The sequence below is a fragment of the Myxocyprinus asiaticus genome, chromosome 1 (genome assembly GCF_019703515.2).
Source record: "Myxocyprinus asiaticus isolate MX2 ecotype Aquarium Trade chromosome 1, UBuf_Myxa_2, whole genome shotgun sequence".
Classification (NCBI taxonomy): domain Eukaryota; kingdom Metazoa; phylum Chordata; class Actinopteri; order Cypriniformes; family Catostomidae; genus Myxocyprinus; species Myxocyprinus asiaticus.
Window position 1 is genome coordinate 49,190,256 of NC_059344.1, and position 25,093 is coordinate 49,215,348.

A 25,093-nucleotide genomic window follows, 5' to 3' on the forward strand; every position below is an offset into this window, starting at 1 on the left:
GACACATATAAGCTCTTACAATCAGCAGTAGAGAAAAAAGAAAATAAAAAAGGTGGACAGGATGAAGGAAATAGAGAGATGGTGAGAGAATCTCACAGTGGATGCAGCTTGTTGACAGACTCATCCTCATGTGTTCTCTGTAGGTCCAGCTGAATCTTCTTCACTAAAGGCAGACAGTAAGCATATGCAATGTCCAGCTTCTCCACCTTATTAATGCCGTACTCCTAAAAATGAAATCAGCATTAACTTTAAACAATGGAACAATTTCAAATCCAATTTAGTGTGGCATACTGGTTAAAAAAACATTAAGCTTGTTAAACCGTGAAGACAGAAACAAAAATCAGCTTATCTATTTTGACATTCAACCACTATACTTTAACATGTATATAATTTAAAATGTATAATAATTTACTGTAATTTTTTATTATTTCAAGCATAGAGTATTCCCATATAGGGTTGTCAAAAGCACTGGTATTTCAGTACCAAATTAATACAAGTGTAATAATACCAGTTTGTTCACAGTATTGGTAATACTAACTCAACTCGGTTTGCGGAAGGAAAAATGACAAATTCTGCTATGGTGAAGGCTTTGCTGAACAGTCACAGGCATGACAAAACACCAACAACAACAAAAAACAGTACTTTCTGTTACCTGAAATGTGTCAAGAATACTTTTTATACAATGGCCACTGCCATTGGAATTAGCTACAAAACAAGTAATCGCAGAGGACAAGCTAAACGTCCATGTTTCTGAAAAGGTCCATCACACACCTGTGGTATAATAATGTCGGCTAGTGCTCGAGAGAGCTTGAAGAGTTCCACTGTGTCCTCCAGGCCCAGAGAGCTGTTGTGCTGCACGTCATACTTAACACAGTCGTAAATGTCAGGAATCTTGCTGATGTCATAGCGACCGCTCTTCATGCGGAAGTCCCTTTCCAATTTGGACCAGCGCTGCAACATCATCTCCAGTGTCTCGCTGTGGTACAGCTGTAAGTCTGAGAGAGCAACAGATCAAATGAACCTTGACTTACTGTACATGGATTTGGATTCATTACGCAGGGTGGTTCTTTCAAATGTTTCTTAGAATGGGCCTGTTTTGGTGCTTTTTAAAGACCTCTTGAAATCAAAAAGTTTTTGTAGCTTTTAGGCCCTGTCTATGTCCCAAATGAGGCACTATACACTATGCACTTACAATATACACTGCACTCAGCCATGAAGTGTATAGATTTTCAAAGTGTAATAGGGCTGTGTATTGATACATATTTCCACAAGATCTGACTGTAAAGAAAATAAAGGTTATGTGACGAGGGGGAGGGTGGGGCCCCCAATCGAGCTAATCAGCCGAGGAGAGGGAAAAAGCCGAGCCGGATGCGGCAGTTCGGGAGAGAGAGAGCCACACACAGCTGCCGTGTGTATTTTGTTTTCATTAAAATATGACTTTGATGCTTCGTCCGGTTCCCACCTCCTCCTTGCCCATCCTTTATATTGTTACATTGGTGCCAAAACCCGGGAGGGAGGAGGGATGCGCTGGCGTGTGGTCCTTGCCACTGCCGTCCGCCCAAAGGAGCAGCTACGGCCATCCGCCGGGGGATGGAGGGGCTTGCTACTGGCTGCCAGAACGCGGAGGGGTGTTCCATCCGCCAGGGGTCGGAGGACTCGCTGCTGTCTGCCCGGGGAGGAGCGTCTGTCATCCGCCAGAGGGTGGAGGAGTGGTCGAGGACCAGGCAACGGCATGTCTGGGTACAGGTGAGCAAATTTTTCTCTCTCTCTCTCTCTCACTGTCGCTCCGCCTCGCTCTTTCCCTCTCCCCTTTTCCCTCCCTTTGTCTCCCTCCCAGGTCTCGAAAGGTGGGGAAAGCCAAAAGGGCAACACCCCCCCCTCAGAAAAGGGGGGGGATGTAAGCCATGCCGGGGGTTCCCCGGCCTGAGGCAAAGGCGGGAGGAGTGTGACGAGGAGGAGGGCGGGGCCGGGCCATGAGTGCGCACGGCCAACCCCCAATCGAGCTAATCATTCTCTGTTAAAACAGACCAAAATCTTGATGACTCATCTTGCACTACACAGATTTTTGTTCAATCAAATGATATCTAGAATGAGAACGTCCCTACCCCTAATACCATCTGCGACTACAATATTATTTCAATAGCAAATATGTCATCACAGGAAAGAAAACTGCATTCAGCAAGCCATTTCATGGGGTCTTAAATACATTCTCTTTCCTTTCTGTGAGTTTCTATTATGTGAAATACATGATGTGGTAGTTTAAAACTTTTAGTTGTGGTTGCTAAAGTGTTTCCATAAATGTAAGCACAGAACAATCACCTGCTGATTTGGGGTCTTCAAGTCTTTTGCGGATCTGTGAGGTGAGGCTCTGAATGAGGGTGTAGACTTTATCACATGTGCTCACTGGATTCTCCACGGCATTCATAGAGTTCACCAGTGAACTGCTGCATGTTGGAGCCAGCTGGAGAAACAAATGAGATGGGTGAAAATGTGAAAAAATGGACACAAATGTGTTACACAGAAAGTCACTGCAGGGTTCGATTCTCCGATTTACCCTGTCAAAGTCTTCTTCTGTGAAAGCTTCATCTTTCTGCATGATCTCATGCAGTCTGGCCTTAACCCTTTGCTGGCATCCACTGAGGGATTCAATGTCATTATCCAGAAGGCCATTCATATTTGCACTCTTAACCATCTGGACCAGGATGGGTGTCAGTTCCCCTTCCAGTGCCAAAAGACCCTGCCAGGCAGACAACAGACACCAGCTAAGTAATTATATACTTGATCCATTGATGACCAAAATTTGTAGAACCGTTTTGGCTGAGGACCTTAGCAAAGGCAGCAGCAGTCATCTGCACCCTGCCCTCATCAGAAGCGTAGATCTTGAGGTCATGGCGATAGGTGCTGTGTAGTCTGAGCAAGCCGCAGCCTGGAAAGCCAGCATAATCTCCTATAAGTAGACAAGAACATACATATTCATATTCTCATCCAGAAATATATAAAGATTTTATCTGTGCATTAGCCTAGCTAGTGAATCACTCTCGACCAGTAACCACAACCCTATTGTAGTTCATCTCCATCATCAGGCTGAACAGTTACCATTGTTGATTTGTGCTGTTCTATTCCAATTTGGGTTCGTTGACATGGTTATGGTTTCTTTTTCCATTGTGGTGCTGCAAATTCAGGATTACAATGAAAATAACTGACAAGTCACAAATCGTGATTCGCCAAGCCATTCCAGCAGCATGGTTCTCCTGTCCTGAGTACTGTTAGCTAAATGTACTGAGAAACCTGTGTGGGGAATGGTTTAAAATTACTGTACCAAATCACATCTTAATGGAAATGCTACTGGTGCCATTTATCACCATGTTCAGAACCATTCAGCCTGATGATGGAAATGCTGTTTTAGAGTCCCAGTCTACCAGTTTTATAGTATACTCGTTGAACATTTAATTTCAAAACTATGGCCATTACTAGGAAGTTGGTCTTCCCTTTGCAGCCTAACAGCTTTCAATCTTGTGGTAAAGCATTCCGCTAGATGTATGTGGATTTTCTCCCATTCAGAGCCTATTAAGGTCAGGCACTGATGTTGGGCAATGGGGCCTGGCTTGTAATCGGTGGTCCACTTCATCTCAAAGGTGTTCAGAAAGGGCCCTCCCCAAACTGTTACCACAAAGATTGCACACAAACGTAGTGTCCTTTCCACTGATCTACATTACTAAACATTGATCATTTCAGACATTTCCTGTGCTGTATAGAACACAGTGGTATAATTAACAGAAATTAGATTTACAGTGGAAAAATCATGGCATAAAAATGCTGTTGTAGGACAAAGAAAAGAGGCAGAAATGAAAAAGAAACAAGAAAAGAGGGAAGAGGATAATTAGAAGTTTGCTGAGTAGACACTGGGTTTTCAAACCTGAGAACACTGCCATATATACCAACATTGGGCAACACTTCATAATAACTTTCATCAATAACACTAAGAAATATTTTTATAAAATATAAGGCTTAACAGGTCTTTAAAAGGTGTATTCATAAAGAATTATTAGTGTCATTAGTCAAATGTCTGAAAGTCAAAAATGGCATTAAACTTTGATTCACATAATTATATTTGTATCATCTACTTAACTTTTAAGATATTATATCATGTTTGCTAATGACTTATGAAAGTTATAATAAAATGGTGTCCAATATTGTATCACATCATTCATCTGAAGGTGTGTTAATGAATCAGCTTTAGGCTCTTATATGTTTTGAAGAGCTGTTGCTTTAGGAAAGCATTGATCATGTGGAGCTGAAAGCATGAGGTTTGTGGGCTTTTTTTAAATTGAAAATGGTATGGTCCTTATGTTCAGCCAGCCGCGGTGCAAATTGTGAACACATAATGTACATTTTTTATTGCTTGATTCAAAGAATGTTTGTGTTTGAAAATAAAAAATTGTGAATTATTTATAAATAATTTAGCATTGTTAAATATCCATCTAAAACCATTTATATATAAAACCCCCACCACAAACCCAAATTATGTAGGGGGCCCTAAAATAGTTCTGTGCCCAACATTTTGTGCTACGCCTCTGTCTGTGTCCTTATGCAAAAGCATGAATAAAAGAGAGAGACAGACTGAGAAACAGGATCCAGTCTACCTTGACCTCCAGGATACATGCAACGGAAGGCTCTGCCAAGTTCTTCAGCCTGAACTCTGCCGGCTGGAGTCAGCTCCCCCCCCCACTTCAGCACCAGAAGTATAGAGGGGCCCTCCTTACGGGTATCTGCACACAACACACACAACAGTGACATCAGAAACAATGTGATTTAGCCAAGTTGGACGTCTTCCTGGTTTAACATCCTTTGTTGGCTGTAAAGCAGGGGAGGGGAACCTTTTCCTATTAAGGGCCATTCGAGTATTTACAAAATTATTCACAGGCCATACAATTGCTTGCAATTTCTGATTATGGGTTGAAATTAACGTAAGCATTCCGTTACATGCTCACGCACCAAGAAAAAAAGTTTTAAAACTCTTTATATTATTATAAATAAAATAAAAATTCAGTTGATGGAATCAAGGCCATTTTTTTGCTTTTCAAATTATTCCTCGAATGGCCTAGTGGGCCGGGTAAAATGGTCTCGCGGGCCTTATAATGCCCTGAGCCCTGACGTTCCCCACCCCTGCCATAAAGCAAACTCTAAAGTAACTAACCATAAAACGTAAACTAACTATAACCATAACCTACCCCTTAAATAAGAGGGAACGTCATTGGTTCTTTTTTTTTTTCCTCCCCATTTTCTCCCCAATTTGGAATTCCCAATGTGCTCTTAAGTCCTCATGGTGGCATAGTGACTCGCCTCAACCCGGGTGGTGGAGGACGAATCTCAGTTGCCTCCGCGTCCGAGAACGTCAACCTGCGCATCTTATCATGTGGCTTGTTGAGCGTGTTACCGCTGAGACGCGCGTGTGGAGGCTTCATGCTATCCTCCGCGGCATCCACGCACAATTCACCATGTACCCCACCGAGAGCGCACCACATTATAGCGATCACGAGGAGGTTACCCCAAGAGACACTACCCTCCCTAGCAACCGGGCCAATTTGGTTGCTTAGGAGACCTGGCTGGAGTCACTCAGCATGCCCTGGATTCGAACTTGTGACTCCAGAGGTGGTAGCCAGCGTCTTTACTCACTGAGCTACCCAGGCCCCTGCGGGAACATCACTGGTTCTTAAGAATGCTGCTGAAGCCCCTAACCACAGCCCTAAACTCAACCTCACAATAACCCTTAAGCTACCCCTAAAATCTGACTGGTTGATAGGATTGTTGTTCTAGGACCACCAAAGGATATTGATCCAGGAACACATGCCATTTGGCTAAATCAAATTACGAAACCCATGAGGGTTTCACATTACTAAGGCTACATTGGGATTGACAACAGTATTTACTAACAGGTGTGACTATCACAATATGAGGGTGAGTAACTGAGGACCATTCTAATTTTCAGGTGAACTTTCACCTTTGGGAGTCACTACATTTACAGAATGTGGTTCTCACTCTCAAAGCTAACTGAATTGGGTATGAACAGAACATAATTTAGCATTCTAAAACAGGACTGATAACTGTATTCTCCTGCTTTGCGAAAAGTGTCATTGTTTTAAAGAGGCCCCAGCAGTGTCACAATGATTCATTTTGGGAAAATCACACCTAGTGTTAAAATCTGTCTACCACAGTGTACAATGGAAAATTTTTGACAAGTCAGGTTATGAGTTATTTTAGACTTGTACCTTCTTCCTCACTGGATGTTTTTGGCCGTCCATGAGGAAGGTAGGTTAGCTGCACTTTCCTATTGATTCCAGAGAAATGGCCATACCTGGAAATCACCCCCCCCCCACAAAACTTTAGAAAAGAGACAGAAATACAGCATGTTGGCAATATCAATGAGCATGGTGTTCATATGCAATATCCACAAATTTAATCTCCTTTAAGAAACATTAGAGACATCTCATTTGATAAACTAGAAATATGAAAGTACTGTGTTTTAAATTTATTGTAACATTTTATTGTAAGATGTGTCCACATGGATGGAATGAAAGTAATGCTGTTTACATAATAATTGAGCCTATCAATTATTAAATGCTTTTTTTTGCCTGGTAGCCTGCTTTCAAAAGTAGGGTACAGCAGCAAAGCTGCCACCATTATAAAAATGTGATTATAAACCAAAGCAACTCTGAACAAGTTTTATAATCAACGCTTCGACTGAGAGCCATGTAGCTATTCCTTTGGAAAATATGTCATAACATGTCAAAAGAATGAAAGGAGGCCACTAAGGCATACTGCAAGTGTGCCAGTTAGCATGACCCAGTTAATATCTGACATTAACTTACATTTCTAAAACAGTCTTCAGTTGTTCAAGTTTGGACTTCTTCTCTTCAATCTCGCAGTCAGTATGCTGACCCATGTCTGCCAAGAGTGTCCTTGTAATGTCCAATACTTCCTGTGGGGATGGCAAAACACATATGGAGAGGTTCTGCCATCAAATTCTGACAATAAAGTAAATGCAACTAAAAAAGTACAGAATTTATGATCCGGTTACCTGTAGTTGTTTGGGTTTCTTCAGCTTTAGCTTGCCTGTTTTGTACCCACCGTATTTTTCAAAAAGCTCGAAAAACCTGTATAAAGGAAAAAGCACAATGATTTATTTTTTTTGGTGCTATTTGGACAATTACTATTCGAGTAAATTATTTATTAAGTAGATGAAAGGAGCTCACATGGGATTCCGCACTTCCATCTTCATCTTCTGCTTTGGTGTGCGATCTCCATGACGGATCACAGCGATCACACAGCGCAGCTCCATCCTAAACAGAGAGAACCAAAACAAAAGTCATTCTGATTCTACAAAATATGGTATTACAGCAAGAACATTGCAAGTGGCATACAATGTACCTTTGGTTTATTTAGCAAAACCAAAAAGCAAACCACAAGCAAGTTTTCTGTAATCTTGTTGCTTTGTGTTTGCAGAGGTCATTATTAATATGAAGAAACAAGATGGAATTGAAGTCCTACTGTAATAATGGATTGCCCAGACAACTATAACAAGCCAAAGGGCAAAGAGTCAGTGTGGCATGTGATACGTACATGGTGCCTGACGTAGTGGGGACAATTGGAATGTCCTCTGCTTCTGTAGGTATAGACCAAGGGATCTGGAACTGAGGAGCTAGCTCCCTCATCACAATATTTCTGAAAGAGAGAACATTCAGGCCAAACTCAACACAAACAACTCATGCATGATGTATTTTGCAACCGTAATATTGTTTAAAATACAAACATTTTGAACCTTATCTGATAATCATAAAGCTTGATTTACCCTAGAATCTTAGCACAGTCATCATAGTATTTCATGGAATTCTTCACAAAGCTAAAGCCGTTGACATCGCAGACATATGAGTGGCCGTTAGCACGGAGGAGGTCAAATCCACACACTGTTTGCTACAAACAAAATCAACATGATTAGTTTTTAACCAACCTGGAAATGACTAGCATGAAACCCTAAAGCCCTTTTAAATATATTTGACCAGAAACCTCTTGGGAAATTGAAAACTGAGCAAATTGTCTGACCTTAAATGCCAGACAGACTTTGCGGGCCACAAGTTTCTCCATAGCAGTGAGCATGACCGGGTAACGGATTTCTTTGCCTTCACTGTCTCGCTCAACTTTTCCATCCAAAGCAGGGGACTTGCGTGCCTCTGCATGAGCATAATCTGGCCCAACTGTATACACCTGTAACAAAACAAAAACGCACTTAAGCTAAAGATAATAGGACGTTTCTTACCTGATTTATGAAGGAGAGTTATAAAAGCCACAAAGGTTTTCAGAAACATTTGCTCATACAGTATAACGAGCACCAAACATTGGCTCCATTGGGTAAAACGGTTTGGGTAAAGAAATCGAACACCCCGTTTACACTGGACGCAAGCATCGCATCAAAAGCAATAGAACCCCATTATAATCAATGATGCTGTCTACACTGGAAGCGTCCATCCATATTGTCGCCGCGTCTGTCGCGGTGACAATAAACGGGTGTCCCGTTCCATTTTGCGTTGCACGCACTGGCGCTACTACACAAATTATATGGTTTAGAATGTTCATGTCGAAGCGTCCAGTGTAGACATCCTCAAGCCCTTGTCAACGGTCAAGTCGCATCAACGGATGTGCCCGGTGTAGACAGGGTGTAAGAAAACAAATCATTTCTCTAACAGAGCAAGACAAACAGGTTAATACAATCTCTGGGTGGCAAAGTGGGTCAATTATTTAGTACCTTCACATCTGTGCCATCAGTTGGCATGAACTCTTCATAAATATAGGAGCCTGTTTTCCTCACACTGCTCTCTGGAGAGTAAACACTACTTCTGCTTCCAATCTGAAACAGAAATGCATTTACACTCAAATGTTTTTCTACTCCAAATTGTGAACTTTCATTGAATCCATGTGTCTAGTTAATAAACTTAAGTTCACACAACACTTTAGCCCATATTGGGGAAGCTACTTTGAAACTGTAGCTTGAAAAGCTTCAAGTTTGTCATAATTTGAAGTAGTTAAACTACACTGAAGCTTCCCTTTTGAAGTAGATAGCTACACTACAAGTTACTAAAGAAATGTAGTTACTAAGCTAATTACAGCAACACTATTTAAAATGGCAAATTTTAAATTATATAACTATCTGATTATACTTCTTATTTTAATCAGTGCAGTCTGGCACAAAAAACAGCAAGGATTTTTGAAGAGCATCAAACATTAACACATATATTTATATTACTACTAATACTACTAAAACTAAATTAACTAAAAAAAAAAAACACCCTAATTTATATAACTGAATCACATACATATGGATTTATGTAATTTGCAACAAAAAAATATTTACGATGCCATGCACTTCTGGGAACAGCATTGAGCGATGACTTAAGTTCATTTAAATCACAAAGCTACTTTATTTCTCTTTTTTGGTTTTAAAGCTGCATGTACAACACAATGTGATATGATAAACAGTGATGTAACAATTTGTCACGCTACTTCGCTACTTGTCAGAAAAAATTTCATGTTAGTGGAAAAGATACACTATTTTGAAAACAGACAAGCCACTGACATGCTACTGAAAAATCGAATTAAGTGAGTAGCACCGCTAATTTAAGTTACACCCCAACACTGATTGTAGCATTAAATTCTGTAATTATATCTTTTCCTTTAAAAACAGCTGACAGGGGAGGCCAACACAAAACATCAGCATGTTTATTTTGGATTCACGGCATCAAAGTCTGCTCTATTTCGGGACTTGCAACAGATGATGCGCCTCTATGACTGAGAGGGCTGCAACTAAACCTCTGTAAGACAGATAACAGGGAGCTATTGCTTAAAGATAGACCTTTCTGAAGAGGCGTTGGCTGCCTCCACCAGCTGAGGTTGGGTAATAGATGTACACATTATGGTCCTCTGCAGAAACTGGCTTCTCTACGAAGGGTTTGAGAAACACTTCACCGTTAACTTCAACTTGGTCTTCTCCCTCAATCAGGTTGCACTCTGTGGCAAATCACAGGAAGCAAAGTAAAGGCCGATGAATACAGTGTTCCAATAAATGGAAACAACATTTTCAACATCTGAGATATGATTGTAATGTGGATTTATAGCTGAGTAAATTAAGCTCTATGATTGTAATTTGTTTAGAGGAGAGATTAAGGTATCAGTCCTTAGGGAGCTGTCATAGTTGCCAAGGACATAATGGCTCAGTGGATGCCAGACGGTCACAACACAGGTCTCAGAGCAATGTTTGTACCTTTGGCCTATAAAACACTTTAAAATTGCTCTACATAAGGGGTTATATTTTCTCAAAGACTAAAATGAATAAGGGCAAAGACTAAGCAGGACACTCGGATAATTTGGCAAATTATTCTACTGAACGATAAGGTATTCAAGCAATCAAATAACAAGAAGAGAGCTGTTTCAAAGATATCAGAAAAAAATAAAAAACTTTTAGGGCTTTGTTCAAACTGCATCCAAGTCTGAACTAGGGATGTGTGAGACTTGTCAACCAGTTGACTAAATGGTTCTGATGCAGCTAGTTGACACTGGAATTACTAGTTGGTCAATATTTTTCCCCATTAAACTGTTCAACATTTTTATACATTTACCTTTGGCTTTATCATTTTACAAAGGCTGCCCTTAAATTATGGTCATGTTAATGCCACATATTTTAAATATAATTAATACAACAAATATTTAAAAAAATAATAATAATAAAAAAAAAAGAGGATATATGGAGCAGATGTATACAAAGTTTCATTTCAACTCAGGCCGTGCATGCTTTTTCCCTCTCTCACACGCGACACACATAGAAAATGTTCTCTCACAAGACAAGCTAAGAAGCTATAGAAATCAATTCGGTGGTGGTGCGGGAAGCGGATTTCCGAAATGCTGGCTTGCAAGTCGCTATGGATGTTTTCACATTTGAGTCTTCTTTAAATCTGTGCGCTCTTGCAAGTTCTTTTCCCACCATGCAGGGTTTTTCAAGTGCAGGATAAATGCCTCAGGTGAGTCAGGTCTCGTCTTTCACCGGGCCATGTTGACATGTTAATTCTGTTTGTCAAAAATGTATGCTTTGATTAAGTAGCCTAGAAAATGATTGTTTTAAGCTAAGCATTAATTTTTTTTTTTTTACTTTGCTGATCAAGAAGGCAATTTTCAACAATGTGTCGACTCCTTAACTGGTTAAACTATCTTTTATTCTGTGTGCACGTCATGTTTAAGACAATATATTTGGTTTATTGTACATTTCTCATGTCCTATTTTTTTCTATCCTATAGCTATTGTTTTTACATCGTAACTGTAACGGTTTAAGTTTTTTAACCGAAGAGCTGTCAGATTAGAGCCTATGCACGTCGTGAATTATTTTTCTCTCTAGTAGATTTGCCTCATGTTAATTATTTTCAGTGTCCTGACTGTTTTCATATGTTAAGTAACTTTTACTTGGTGAAGTCCATTTAGAACAGGCAGTTACGTTTGCTCTATTAGTCCTGAACTGCCTATTCATTCAATTGTTTTCATAAATATGCCTGTATTCGCTAACACTGATTCAGTGAATGTGTGTCATGTTCTAAATTTAATGTACATACAATGATCACAATACAAGGCAAGTATGTTGCAGATAAATGTCCCTTTTCAGCAGAATTTAGTGTCGGATATGACTATTGGAATAGATTCAGTATTTTAAATGGGTCACATAAACAAACAATATATTTTGACTGATTCTTACTTTTTATACTAGTCGACTCCAACATTTTCATTTAAATGTCAGTGAAATTAGTCGTTCCGCATATCCCTAGTCTGAACTGTTTTTTTTAAATCCATTCTTTTCAGAACTGAGATTGAGAATAGACTGTCCACACTGTCATTTTGCACGTAATAAAATCACATCTCTTTGTTCAATCAGTGGAGTCAATCTAATTTGGTTGCCATAGTAATGACTATGGCACAAGACATAAGAGAGTGGCTGTCATTGTGGAAAAAAGGATGAAAAACTGAAAGCTTTGCCTCTGCTCATGCACATTGATGATACCTAGCCTCATTTTAAAGGAGTCATGACATGAGGAATTAAATATACCTTAATCTTTTGACATGTAAGAGTTTGTTGTATATAAAAACATACGGCAAGTTTCAGAACTCAAAACTTCCTCCTCACCGCAAACAGAACATTTGTTAAACCAAGCTGCCAAAATGACTCATTCTCTACTTCCTCCACAATGTGAAGTCACATGTGTGGTAGATATTTGCATTTGACCACCTCTACAACAACACATCAGCACCTACATAACAAACATAAACAAACTGCTCCATGTCAAGCATTGACTGACCTTCAGGTTTGTCAGGGTCACGATTTAACACAGCGTAACGTGGCAGATCTATCCCCTCCTCTTGCAGAATACGATATACTTCCCTCCTAAAAGATGATAAAAAATGACTGAAAAGTTTTAGAAATAATCATACTGAATGCTGAAATGTCTGTAAACATAAGGTAATATGCAAACCTGCGATTTGACTTGTAAAAAATATGGTGAATTAAAAGGAATACCTGTCCTGTATGTAATACTGCATATTAAGGTCATTGATATGCAGAGGGTTACGAAGCTTTGCATAACTCACTGCCTTATCCAGTGGGAAGCCTAATTCAAGAGAAAGTACAGTGTGGAAATGACTCGTTAAAGACATATACATGCATTAACAAATGTGTAGATTTCCTATCAGGTATATTTACACAACACAAGATTCACTGTGTTATATTGGATAAGTGATGCAGAATGTTAGGTAACTGCCATCAACAACTGGTTCATTATTTCATTCTCATTTTATGGTTAGAATTTCAGTGGAGAAACCTGATCTAAGACCAGCTCAAAAGGGCAAGTTCATACAGAGTGCAAGACATACCTTTAGAGTGAAAGGAGATCAGGCAGTCGCAGAGCGGCCACTTTTCCACCGGCTCATTGAGTATGACATCCTCCGGAAAGATGACCACGGTGATGTACTCAAACTTACAAAGACGCTCCAAGATCTGAGTCATGGGTTTGGACTTCGATTTCTTCATCATACAGCAAATCCCCACCACGATCTGATGCTCTGGAGGCTTGACAGAGATAGCAGGGATTTAAGCGAGACATATCTTTACCAAAACATTCCGAACTCTGATGCATGAAGGCAGCAAGATTGCTACCGCAGTGTCGAGAGTGCGTAGGTTGCCCAACTCCTGTGTACAGACCTTGACAAAGAACACTTCAATGGCGGAGTAGAGTTTAGAATGATTTACAGGAAGATATGAGACATATACCTGCTGAAAAGACCAACATATGTTGTGTTTTGGATGCTGGTGTCATCACCAAGCTTATTCATTGGCTTAACCAGCAAAATGCCTTGGTCTACTGGCTTCACCAGAAACACCATGTTGGTTGATGAGCTTTCCCAGCTAGTGAACAAACACCAAGGCTATGCTGGTCTACCAGCTAGACCAGCACCAAACCACAACTAACCAGCATAAATAATCTTGTCTAAGATGGTCTTTTCAGCAGGCACTGCATAACAAAAAAAATCTAAAATAACTAAAAAAATAAAATAAAATCTTATACCATGGCATTATTGAAAACTTGATTCTGATTGGCCGTTACACATTCCAAGAGTGTTGATTAATTATAATCTGTATAGCAGTGAAGTAGATCTAGGTGAGTTGACTAAATATCAGTTGTGCATCACTTTACCACTGGTAAACGCAGCTGAGCTGTTTCTAAGCAAGCCACTTTCACAGAAGTGTCATGAAGTAGTTCTAAAAACAGCTGCATTTTACGAGAAAACAACAACAACAACATTTCTTGAAATAAACATGCTGTACTTGTGGTAACTGTGGCATCAGCAGAATAATTGACTTTGGGTCATTGAATAATTGAAAAATGAAAATTATCTCATCGTGTATTGACCCTCATGCCATCCCAGATGTGTATGACTTTCTTTCTTCTGCAGAACACAAACAAAGATTTTTAGAAGAATATCTGAGATCTGTTGATCCATACAATGCAAATAAATGGTGATCAGACCTTTGTAGCTCTAGAAATCACATAAAGGAAACATAGAAGTAATCCATAAGACTCCAGTGGTTAAATCCATATCTTCAGAAGCAATATAATAGGTGTGGGTGAGAAACAGATAAAAATGTAAGTCCCTTTTTACTCTAAATCTCTATTTTCACTTTTACATCTGAAAGTCACATATGGTGCCTGTTTAGCTTCACTTTTACATCTGAAAGTTAAAGTTAACGTGAGATTTAGAGTAAAAAAGGACTTAAAAATTGTTCTGTTTCACACCCACACCTATTATTTCACTTCTGAAGATATGTATATATACTTATGAAGATATAGTGTTTACAATTTGAGTCTTGAGGGTTACATTTGTTTCCTTTATGTGATTTTTAGAGTTTCAAAGGGCTGATCACCATTCACTTGCATTGTTTGGACCAATAAAGCCGATACTTTTCTAAAAATCTTCATTTGTGTTTTGCTGAAGAAAGTCATACACATCTGGGATGGCATGAAGGTGAGTAAATGATGAGAGAATTTTCATTTTTGGGTTAACTATTCCTATAACGGTCACCTCAAGAGTAACGGCCCATAGTCAACTATTCGTCACATTGAAAAGTTTGCAATTTAACAATGTGTACTGGATTGTAGTTGGAACAAGTGGAACAGGGAACAAGAGAGTAGAGGTAGACTGAGATATCAGTTTTACCAATTAATCAGTGCTAAGATATCCCTTTTTGGGACTATCAGTTATCGGCAAAAATCTATAGCAATAGTTTTTATTTGTGATTAACAGGGATTGGTTGTATCTAAATCTTTCATCGTTGACCATATTCTTCCATATTTTTATCTTCACTTCAATGCTTATTTTGTTATATTAATTATATGATCAAGTGTTCTACATTGAAGCGAGGACATGCAAAGAAAAATGCAACTATATGGAGATGTGCCCCGTCAGCACATACATCGTGTCTCCAACTTAATGTCTTATAATAATAATTAATAAAAATAACCCTTATTTCTTATTAAACCTCATCTGGTGAAATATCTATATATACAAAACTCTTCATTTGACAAATATATAGGCTATAAAAAACGTAATTTGGTAAGGACTTAAATATAGAGCATTTTAATGGACATTGTAAAGTCTCCATAATTTCAAAATGTGAGCCCCTTGTTTGTTTTTGGCATGTTTACAGTTAAAAGTCCCACATTCTGCACCAAATTTTCATTTTTTCAGATTAATAAAGGAATTTTGGTTGAACAATAAACTGCATCTGGAATTTTATTCATTTTGAACTCTTGTAGCCTCTATGTCTGGGCCCATCGTAGTAAGGAAAGACTAAGAAAATTCTGTAACACTCCCCTAACGGTCGACCACTACAAGAGAGTGATTATATGATGTCTGTTATGGATGTCCACCACATTAACTGTGGTTACCTACACCACCTTTAGGCCAGACCCTTAATTGTTCTGCACTCAATCCATACCGAGTTGTCCTCCAGGTCATCTTCGTACAGCTCTATTTCTGTCCTCATGCTGGCGAAATCGTCCAGACCCTCGCTCTCATCCTCTGCGCAGCCCACGAAGAATCTGGGAGCGCCGCGCTGGCTCTCACCGGGGCTGCTGGGTTCTGACATTACAGTCCACAGCGGCAGTGACCCACTGCTTCCTGCCGCTCCATCTCACACTAACACGCAGAGCTGGAGGGGCACACGGCCAGACCAGCTCCGTACCCAGCCTGCAGGAGCAGCAGTGGGGTCACTGGCAGAGTGCTTGTGAGTGTGGTTGGAGGCAGGTTGGATGAGGATTGCCCAAGTGCAGGTAAATAGTTACTGAGATGGATGTGAAGTGGCAGACTGATGACTCATTTTTTCTTACAGTAGGTTGTTTTTTTCTCCAAGCTTATTTCACAAAGGATCTTTCTCCAGCTCCTCACAGAGTGAACAGAATGATCAAATATAGCATCTTCTTTCCTATAAAAAACAAACAAACATAATCATGCTAAATAGGTAAGAGATCCAGTGAGCCAATAGACATGTAAAATCTGACATGTGTAAGAAGCCTGATGTTCGTTTCAGCTCAAAAAGGATTGGCTGATGGTTACTGCAGACCCTGTAAACAGACAGAATTAAGCAGCCAATTGTAATTATCATCCCTGCAATCATGTTACAGCTTATGCCCTCATGTTAGCAAATTCTCTAGACTGGCCACAGGGTCTGTTCTCAGAGATTTAAAAATAAATTTGCGCCATAAAAAAAACAACATGTAAGATGTTGCAAACTAGATGAACCCCCACTTTACGCTTAAAGGTGCAGTAGGCGATTTTAATAGTTCTAGATCTTCACGTAGCAAAAAGCAACGGTAGAAAAATACACAACCTTAAACTTAAACTTGTATTGACGACCATCAAACTGACCGCGGCCCGTTGCCATTTTTTTGTCACCATTTACAGAAACTAGTGCCGCTACAGTGTGATGTTTCATTGAACCTATTTCATTGATATCTTTCAGGGAATAGGGACATTTTCCACTTATTTCATACACAAACACAAACACACACACACAAAAACGCTTTCAACACCTTTAACGTCAGTTGATACATAAACCTTGATATGGAATTATTTTAAATAATTAACTTGAGTAATATTAATATTATCTCAGCCCTGTTGGTCCATTCAATGCAAGTGAGTGGTTACCAGAACTTTGAAGCTATAAAAAGTATATGCATAAAAGTAATCCACATGCCTCCAGTGGTTTAATTCATGTCTTCTGAAGTGATATGATGTGTGGGTGAGAAACAGATCAATATTTAAGTCATTTTTTTATCAAATATTTTATCGTTCTGGAAACCTTTCACTTGCATTGAATGGACCTACAGAGCTCAGATATTCTTTAAAAAAAATCTTATTTTGTGTTCTATAGAAAAAAGAAAGTCATACAAATTTGGGATGGCATGAGGGTGAGTAAATGATGAGAGTAATGTCATTTTTTGGGTGAACTATTCCTGTAAATGTACACTGTTAGACCCAAACATACATAGCTTTTACTTGTTTAAAAGGAAGTTCACCCAAAAATGAAAATTCCTCATCATTTACTCACCCTAATGTTGCTCCAAAAATCCATATGACTTTCTTTTTTCTGTGAAATACAAAAGAATGTCTTTTTCCCATAAATTGCAAGGAAAGGGTGATTAAGGCAATCTGCCTGACATCTCATTTTGTGTTCCATGGAAGAAAGTCATACATGTTTAGAACAGCATGAGCATGAGAAAATGATGACAAAATTTGTCTTTTTTTTTTGGGGGGGGGGGGGTTGAACTATCCCTTTAAGGCATTGGTTAGAATTAATGATCTATGGTTAAAATGGAAATTTAAAATGACAAATTTTCTTCTTTATTGGTCTATTACCATCCTTTGAAAAACAAACAAACTCTGCATTGATCCAGTTATTCCCAACTGGCCATTATGCTCGTGGCACATATGTTATTTAGGGTAAAGCTGGTTCTGTACTTAACACGATTATCCCTCAGCTGCACAAAGCATTAGAATTTTAAAATATTACGAGCTCAAACACCTGTTCAACTGGTTAAGGAGCAAAAACATAACCTGGACATTAGCCCTATATTTGCATAATCTATATTCGATACAATGCACTCAATTACAAATAATGATCAGTTTGAAATATCACATTGTACATACGTGCAAAGCACAGAATGTGCTGATGCAGAGTTTGATAAATATGAGCAATCAAGCATAACACCCATTACATGACAACATGCACATAAAACGCTGAAAGCAACAAAGAAAAACAAATAAAAGAAATGTATAAAAAAAATTTGCTTGCCACTTGCCATTTATAAATATGTAAGGGAAGACGTGAGTAGCCTGTGTGGGCTCGCGCTAGCTAGCGACACGGCTATTCGTTAGCTCGGTGTAAACAAGACACTTTTCTTCTGTTTTTAGCTCAACAACATGACAACCGAAGCAGATTAGACTCAGTTTCACAAATATCATAGCTGTTTAGTTTCGTGCCATAACGCGGAGCTAAACAGCATTTTTTTTCGAATGACGACTTACTACGTAAAAATGCGAGGCGGCGATGACGGTTTCACAGATGTCCTCGGATTTGACAGGTTGCAAATGAAACCTAACTTGATTTCGGACGCGAAAATAAACATAGTGTTTAGCCAATGAGAGAGCAGCATTTGCTGAGACTTTATGTACGAGGCGATATGAAGGCATTATATTCGATACAATGCACTCTATGTGGCAGCAGCTAGCATGCCAAAATATACAGTGCGTCTGCGATGCAACAGTTTTTTTTTTCAGTATTTCAGGAATGTTACCTACTATGGTGGCAAATCAATGGCAATAATCCACGCGCGTTATTGTCTGTCTGTCGCTCGCTCGCACGCCAGATAGATTAAAGCCAACAACTCGCGCGCTCGTTTTAAACCATCGCGCGCATCTTGCGCATGCAATACAAACTCTCGCGCGCGAAGAAATCCCTCTTCAAACTCTCCAGCGAACCTTTTAATTTTGTCAGTCGTGGGGCGGGCACTTGCTGTTTTGTCTGTAACCTCAAATATCATTGGTTAGTCCCCTTTCCCGGAAATCAGTTGTGATTGGCTCCCTTTTATTACGAAGAACCATAACAAACTAACCTGTTCTTTGTGAGACATCACTTCATCAAGGGACCTACTGCATGTGAGTCATTATTACTTTATTTGTTGCTATTTTTTCCCCTTCCATTTAACAGGGCTGATTTCATACTACAGGTGCATCTCAATAAATTAGAATGTCATGGAAAAGTTCATTTATTTCAGTAATTCAACTCAAATTGTGAAACTCGTGTATTAAATAAATTCAATGCACACAGACTGAAGTAGTTTAAGTCTTTGGTTCTTTTAATAGTGATGATTTTGCTCACATTTAACAAAAACCCACCAATTCACTATCTCAAAAAATTAGAATACATCATAAGACCAATAAAAAAAACATTTTTAGTGAATTGTTGGCCTTCTGGAAAGTATGTTCATTTACTGTATATGTACTCAATACTTGGTAGGGGCTCCTTTTGCTTTAATTACTGCCTCAATTCGGCGGGGCATAGAGGTGATCAGTTTGTGGCACTGCTGAGGTGGTATGGAAGCCCAGGTTTCTTTGACAGTGGCCTTCAGCTCATCTGCATTTGTTGGTCTCTTGTTTCTCATTTTCCTCTTGACAATACCCCATAGATTCTCTATGGGGTTCATGTCTGGTGAGTTTGCTGGCCAGTCAAGCACACCAACACCATGGCCATTTAACCAACTTTTGGTGCTTTTGGCAGTGTGGGCAGGTGCCAAATCCTGCTGGAAAATGAAATCAGCATCTTTAAAAAGCTGGTCAGCAGAAGGAAGCATGAAGTGCTCCAAAATTTCTTGGTAAACGGGTGCAGTGACTTTGGTTTTCAAAAAACACAATGGACCAACACCAGCAGATGACATTGCACCCCAAATCATCACAGACTGTGGAAACTTAACACTGGACTTCAAGCAACTTGGGCTATGAGCTTCTCCACCCTTCCTCCAGACTCTAGGACCTTGGTTTCCAAATTAAATACAAAACTTGCTCTCATCTGAAAAGAGGACTTTGGACCACTGGGCAACAGTCCAGTTTTTCTTCTCCTTAGCCCAGGTAAGACGCCTCTGATGTTGACTGTGGTTCAGGAGTGGCTTAACAAGAGGAATACGACAACTGTAGCCAAATTCCTTGACATGTCCGTGTGTGGTGGCTCTTGATGCCTTGACCCCAGCCTCAGTCCATTCCTTGTGAAGTTCACCCAAATTCTTGAATCGATTTTGCTTGACAATCCTCATAAGGCTGCGGTTCTCTCGGTTGGTTGTGCATCTTTTTCTTCCACACTTTTTCCTTCCACTCAACTTTCTGTTTACATGCTTGGATACAGCACTCTGTGAACAGCCAGCTTCTTTGGCAATGAATGTTTGTGGCTTACCCTCCTTGTGAAGGGTGTCAATGATTGTCTTCTGGACAACTGTCAGATCAGCAGTCTTCCCCATGATTGTGTAGCCTAGTGAACCAAACTGAGAGACCATTTTGAAGGCTCAGGAAACCTTTGCAGGTGTTTTGAGTTGATTAGCTGATTGGCATGTCACCATATTCTAATTTTTTGAGATAGTGAATTGGTGGGTTTTTGTTAAATGTGAGCCAAAATCATCACAATTAAAAGAACCAAAGACTTAAACTACTTCAGTCTGTGTGCATTGAATTTATTTAATACACGAGTTTCACAATTTGAGTTGAATTACTGAAATAAATGAACTTTTCCACGACATTCTAATTTATTGAGATGCACCTGTATATAAAGTTTATCTTTGCCAGACACAAAAACAGTACGTTTACTACAGTTTACTAGCTAGATGTTGCATTCCTGTGATGTTGGGTAGAACTACATCGAACCGTTTATCTTTTATAAATTGTATTACTCCAGTAACAAGTGGCAAATCGGCTGATCAACAGGGGAGGTACGTGCAGAGAACATAGGCTGCTGGTTATTCAACATTTTAGTTTAACATTATTCGTTTTGTATGGTCATCTGTTTGATCCTGTCCTTTGATCCTAAAACACCTTGTTACATAATAATAATAATAATACATTTTATTTATAGGCGCCTTTCACGACACTCAAGGTCACCTTACAAACTGAACACAACAAAGTCATCCTTGAAAGCATTAACAATAACAACATTAAGCAAACAATAATATGATATACAATAAAACATTGGAAAATACAAAGAATGAACTCAGTGCATACACAGTCATAAAAAAAGCCTGTTTAAAAAGGTGAGTTTTAAGACGAGATTTAAAAGTATTAAGATTTTCACTGTTACGAATGTCCAGTGGAAGGGAATTCCATAAGTAAGTGGCAGTATAACTAAAGGCTTTAGACCCCATAGTGTTCGGACGAATATGTGGTATGACAAGAAGAGTTGATGAGGAAGATCTGAGGGTACGAGTAGGTGTATAGATATGAAAAAGATTGGGGAGGTATGAAAGAGTAAGATTATTTAAGGCCTTGTATGTAAGAAGCAAGATTTTGAAATCAATTCGGTACTTAACCGGAAGCCAATGCAGATGTTGAAGAACAGGTGAAATGTGTTCAGTAGAGGGGGTTCTAGAAATGATTCGTGCAGCTGAGTTCTGGACCAGCTGAAGTTTATGAAGAAGTTTGGAAGGAAGACCAGAGAGGAGAGCACTGCAGTAATCAATACGGGATGTAACCAGTGCATGAATGAGAATGGCAGTGCTCTTCAATGTGAGAGAGGGACGAAGATGATTAATATTGCGTAAATTAAAGTATGCAGAGCGAGTTATATTATTAACATGGGCTTCAAAGGATAAGGTGCTATCAAGGACGACACCCAGACTCTTAACCTGTGAAGAAAGAGAAGCAGTGGACTGATCGATAGTCACAGAAAAACTATCAGTTTTTGCCAAAATAGATTTGGTGCCTACAAGGAGAATTTCAGTTTTTGCACAATTTAATTTGAGAAAATTAGTTGAGAACCAGTTTTTAATTTCAGATAAACAGCTGGACAGAGAGGGCGGAGGAAGGGAAGAAGTGTGCTTGGAAGACAGGTAGAGCTGGGTGTCATCGGCATAGCAGTGAAAATTGACACCATGTTTCCTAAATATATGACCATGGGGCAGTAAATGAATAATAAATAGAAGAGGGCCCAAAACTGAGCCTTGTGGAACGCCAGTGATAACTTGTGATGATTTAGATCTAAAATTTTTGAATTGTATGAACTGAGTGCGACCAGAAAGATACGATCGAAACCAAGACGGGGGTGCCCGTAATTCCAACTGAGACCAGCCTGTCTAGGAGGATGTTATGTGAGATCGTATCAAAGGCCGCACTCAGATCAAGGAGAATGAGTATAGACAGCTGACCAGAATCCGCAGCCAACAGCAGATCATTAGTAATTTTGACAAGAGCGGTTTCCATACTATGATGTGGATGGAAACCCGATTGAAATTGTTCAAATAAATTATTAGCTGAAAGATAGTCATAAATCTGAACTGCAACACTCCTTTCCAAAAAAATTTAAATAAACAGTAAATTAGAAATTGGATGAAAATAATCCAAATTAGTAGGATCTGCCCCTGGTTTCTTGAGTATTGGGGATATTGAAGCAGTTTTGAATGATATAGGAACCAAACCAGAAGACAGTGAAGAACGAACGATCTCAGTGATTAAAGATGTACTGTACTACATGTACTGTAGTATCTTGGTTCATGTTTGTCCTAGGCATATACTGTATTTTAATAAGCCAATTTTTACTATTAATTTCTCTCACCATTTTATACCATATACTGTACATGCTGTTTACTTGCCATTTAGTTTTCTATGTTGGGCCTAATAATGGTTTCCCTTTTCATGCATGTTAGGCCAAGTTGAAGGATCCTGCTTGGCATGTTGTTTCCCCTTTACACAGCACTCTAGCTAATGACTCTTGTTCAATATCTCAGATTGGTAAGTAAATCGTGTTGAGTAAAATGTCATTTAATTAAATATTGCACTTCTGTATCACATTGGAATTTCATAATTATCATTGACCACAATAATATTGTTTTATTGCTTTATGTGTAGTATAAGGCCACAAGGGCTTCAGTTTTTTTAAACAGTCTTGAGTTGTTTCTACAGATGAAGGGCAGATTCAGTGAGAGCCGGTCAAGAGATACAGCTGCTGGCGACACACAAACTCCATGTAATCCAGGTCAAGTGGAGTTCTCAAAAGTGCTCTCTCACAGAGAAGTTTCACCAAAAGATGGTGCTTCAGAATGTGCTGCAGAATAAAGGACAAAATATAACTGAAACAAGCAACAAACATTATAAAGTAATAAGTGATCACCTAGTGATCTTAACCCATAAATATAATTTTTTTTTTCTATGGGGCAACAGATATTTGAGAGGCTGGGGGTAGGGACTGTAAGTGGGCCAAATATTCAATTACTCAGGTCAAGTGACTTGGAATAAAAGCTCTGGCATTACTTAACCATCTTTATCTAGCATCGTGGCATACTGTGAGAAGGCCACAGACCTTGAAATAAATGGTCATATCTTTTACGTTATTTTCTTGGGAGAAACTGTAAGATTAAAAATAAAAACAGTATTTAAAATAGTGTGAAATTGAATTTGAGTCTTGGAAAATGTGTTAAAAAACAACAAATTAATTTTCTGAGGTGGTTTATGTTCCCTCACATTTAGAGTTAAATCATCTACATTTGAATGAATGAACGTTACATTTATATAGCGTTTTTCTGACACTACACTCAAAGCGCTTTACACAGTGAACAGGAGACTCTCCTCAACCACCACCAGTGTGCAGCATCCACCTGGATGATGCAACAGCAGCCATAGTGCACCAGTACAGTCACCACACACCAGCTATTGGTGGAGAGGAGAGAGTAGAGTGATACAGCCAATTAATGGATGGGGATTATTAGGAGGCCATGATTGAGAATTTGGCCAGGACACCAGTGTTACAGCCCTACTTTTTTCCAGAAGTGACCACAGTTTAACATCTCATCCAAAGGACAGTGCCTTTTTACAGTATAGTGTTCCCATCACTATACTGGGGCATTAGGACCTACACAGTCCACAGGGTGAGCACCCCCTGCTGGGCTCCCTAATTCCTCTTCCAGCAGCAAACTTAGTTTACCCCACAATGTCTCCCATCCAGGTACTGACCAGACTCAACTCCGCTTAGCTTCAGTAGAAAACCAGTCTTGAGCTACAGGGTGATATGGGTGCTGGCTATGCTTTTGTATGACAGCAATGATCTAAAAAGAGTCATCTGAAAAGTATCCTGTGAAGAAGTCTAAAATGCCCCTGGTGTAGTAAACTACAGCTATTAATTACAATTTAGGCACAGTTTAGGCCTAAAAGCATAGCTGTGGGTGACGTGTAGGTAAGAACCCTTGTACAAGGGAGGGGAAGCATAATAAAACAATCAACCACTCATATTGACAAGACAGCAATATCTAGGCTGATAACAAAAAATGCTTTCTCTAAAATATTTATATTGCATGCTTATATGTACACTAATTTACTTTTTTTTTTTTTTTTTTTTTTTTTTAAATCTAAAGTGGCATACATTATGCAAACTAAACACAGTCACCATATAGCAACTTAAAATCAGTGGTTTAAAGTCACCAATGTAGACGCAGACACGTTGCATCCTCTTGTTACTAAGGCTATGATTTATTTTCCTGGGCTCACAACCTTTCAAATAATTATAAAGTGTCTTACAACTGCAATGACACAAGTCAGATTGTGTATTATATATAAATAAATAGCAGTTCTTAAAGTTCTATAGATACATCACAGGAATGCAACAATTAGCTGGTCAGCTTCCTGTTTTTAAAGTGTCTGGCAAAGATACACAGTACTTACATTATATAACATTACATAAGCCCTGTTATCATATGAAGAATTAGCTACAAATAAAGTAATAATGACTCACATGCAGTAGGTCCCTTGATGAAGCCTTGTCCCGCGAAGAACAGGTTAGTTTGTTATGGTTCTTAGAAATAAAAGGGAGCCAATCACAACTAACTTCCTGGAAAAAGGAATAACCAATGGTATTTGAGGTTACAGACAAAACAGCAAGTGCCCGCCCCTTCCTTTTACCTCGCGTAGCTTAAATCTATCGCGCTTGCGAGCGTCAATAACGCGCGCGGATTATTGCCATCGATTTGCCGTCATATATTACGGGTTCAATACAAGTTAAGATAAATTGAAAGCATTTTTGGCGTAATGCTGAATACCTCAGTAATTAATTTTTATTTGTAAATTTTCACAAAAAACAAAAACAAAAAACAGCAAAAATCTTGGTTACCGGGAGGCACTTACAATGGAAGTGAATGGGGCCAATCCGTAAACGTTATAATACTCAGTTCTAAAAGTTTAGCCACAAGATGTAAACAATATGCGTGTT

At 39.1% G+C, this 25,093-nt stretch overlaps 1 protein-coding gene and 1 long non-coding RNA gene across 9 annotated transcripts in view; one reads left to right on the forward strand and one right to left on the reverse strand.

Moving 5' to 3' along the window:
- The window catches only part of LOC127447184 (inositol hexakisphosphate and diphosphoinositol-pentakisphosphate kinase 1-like), a 40,249-nt gene extending 21,676 nt beyond the window's left edge, over window positions 1–18,573 (reverse strand). For 6 of the 8 annotated variants that reach the window (XM_051708881.1, XM_051708867.1, XM_051708850.1 and 3 more), the window contains exons 1-20: window positions 18,169–18,220; window positions 15,581–16,066; window positions 12,958–13,153; window positions 12,605–12,695; window positions 12,387–12,472; window positions 9,905–10,059; window positions 8,801–8,902; window positions 8,101–8,262; window positions 7,850–7,971; window positions 7,621–7,722; window positions 7,254–7,340; window positions 7,079–7,154; window positions 6,870–6,979; window positions 6,270–6,355; window positions 4,644–4,769; window positions 2,826–2,947; window positions 2,555–2,737; window positions 2,320–2,461; window positions 772–995; window positions 97–224 (exon numbers count right to left, since the gene is read on the reverse strand). In XM_051708881.1, coding sequence (XP_051564841.1) covers window positions 97–224; window positions 772–995; window positions 2,320–2,461; window positions 2,555–2,737; window positions 2,826–2,947; window positions 4,644–4,769; window positions 6,270–6,355; window positions 6,870–6,979; window positions 7,079–7,154; window positions 7,254–7,340; window positions 7,621–7,722; window positions 7,850–7,971; window positions 8,101–8,262; window positions 8,801–8,902; window positions 9,905–10,059; window positions 12,387–12,472; window positions 12,605–12,695; window positions 12,958–13,153; window positions 15,581–15,730 — 2,450 coding nt within the window. In that variant the 5' untranslated portion in view covers window positions 15,731–16,066; window positions 18,169–18,220. Of the gene's footprint in view, window positions 1–96; window positions 225–771; window positions 996–2,319; window positions 2,462–2,554; window positions 2,738–2,825; window positions 2,948–4,643; window positions 4,770–6,269; window positions 6,356–6,869; window positions 6,980–7,078; window positions 7,155–7,253; window positions 7,341–7,620; window positions 7,723–7,849; window positions 7,972–8,100; window positions 8,263–8,800; window positions 8,903–9,904; window positions 10,060–12,386; window positions 12,473–12,604; window positions 12,696–12,957; window positions 13,154–15,580; window positions 16,067–18,168; window positions 18,224–18,441 lie in introns of those variants that run through there. The other 2 variants (XM_051708832.1, XM_051708890.1) reach the window with 2 other exon arrangements.
- An 81-nt stretch (window positions 18,574–18,654) lies between these two features.
- On the forward strand, window positions 18,655–24,603 carry LOC127447302 (uncharacterized). The gene is made up of 3 exons (XR_007898369.1): window positions 18,655–18,798; window positions 22,542–22,626; window positions 22,798–24,603. It is a non-coding gene; the product is annotated as an uncharacterized LOC127447302 (long non-coding RNA).
- Window positions 24,604–25,093: the final 490 nt, after the last annotated feature.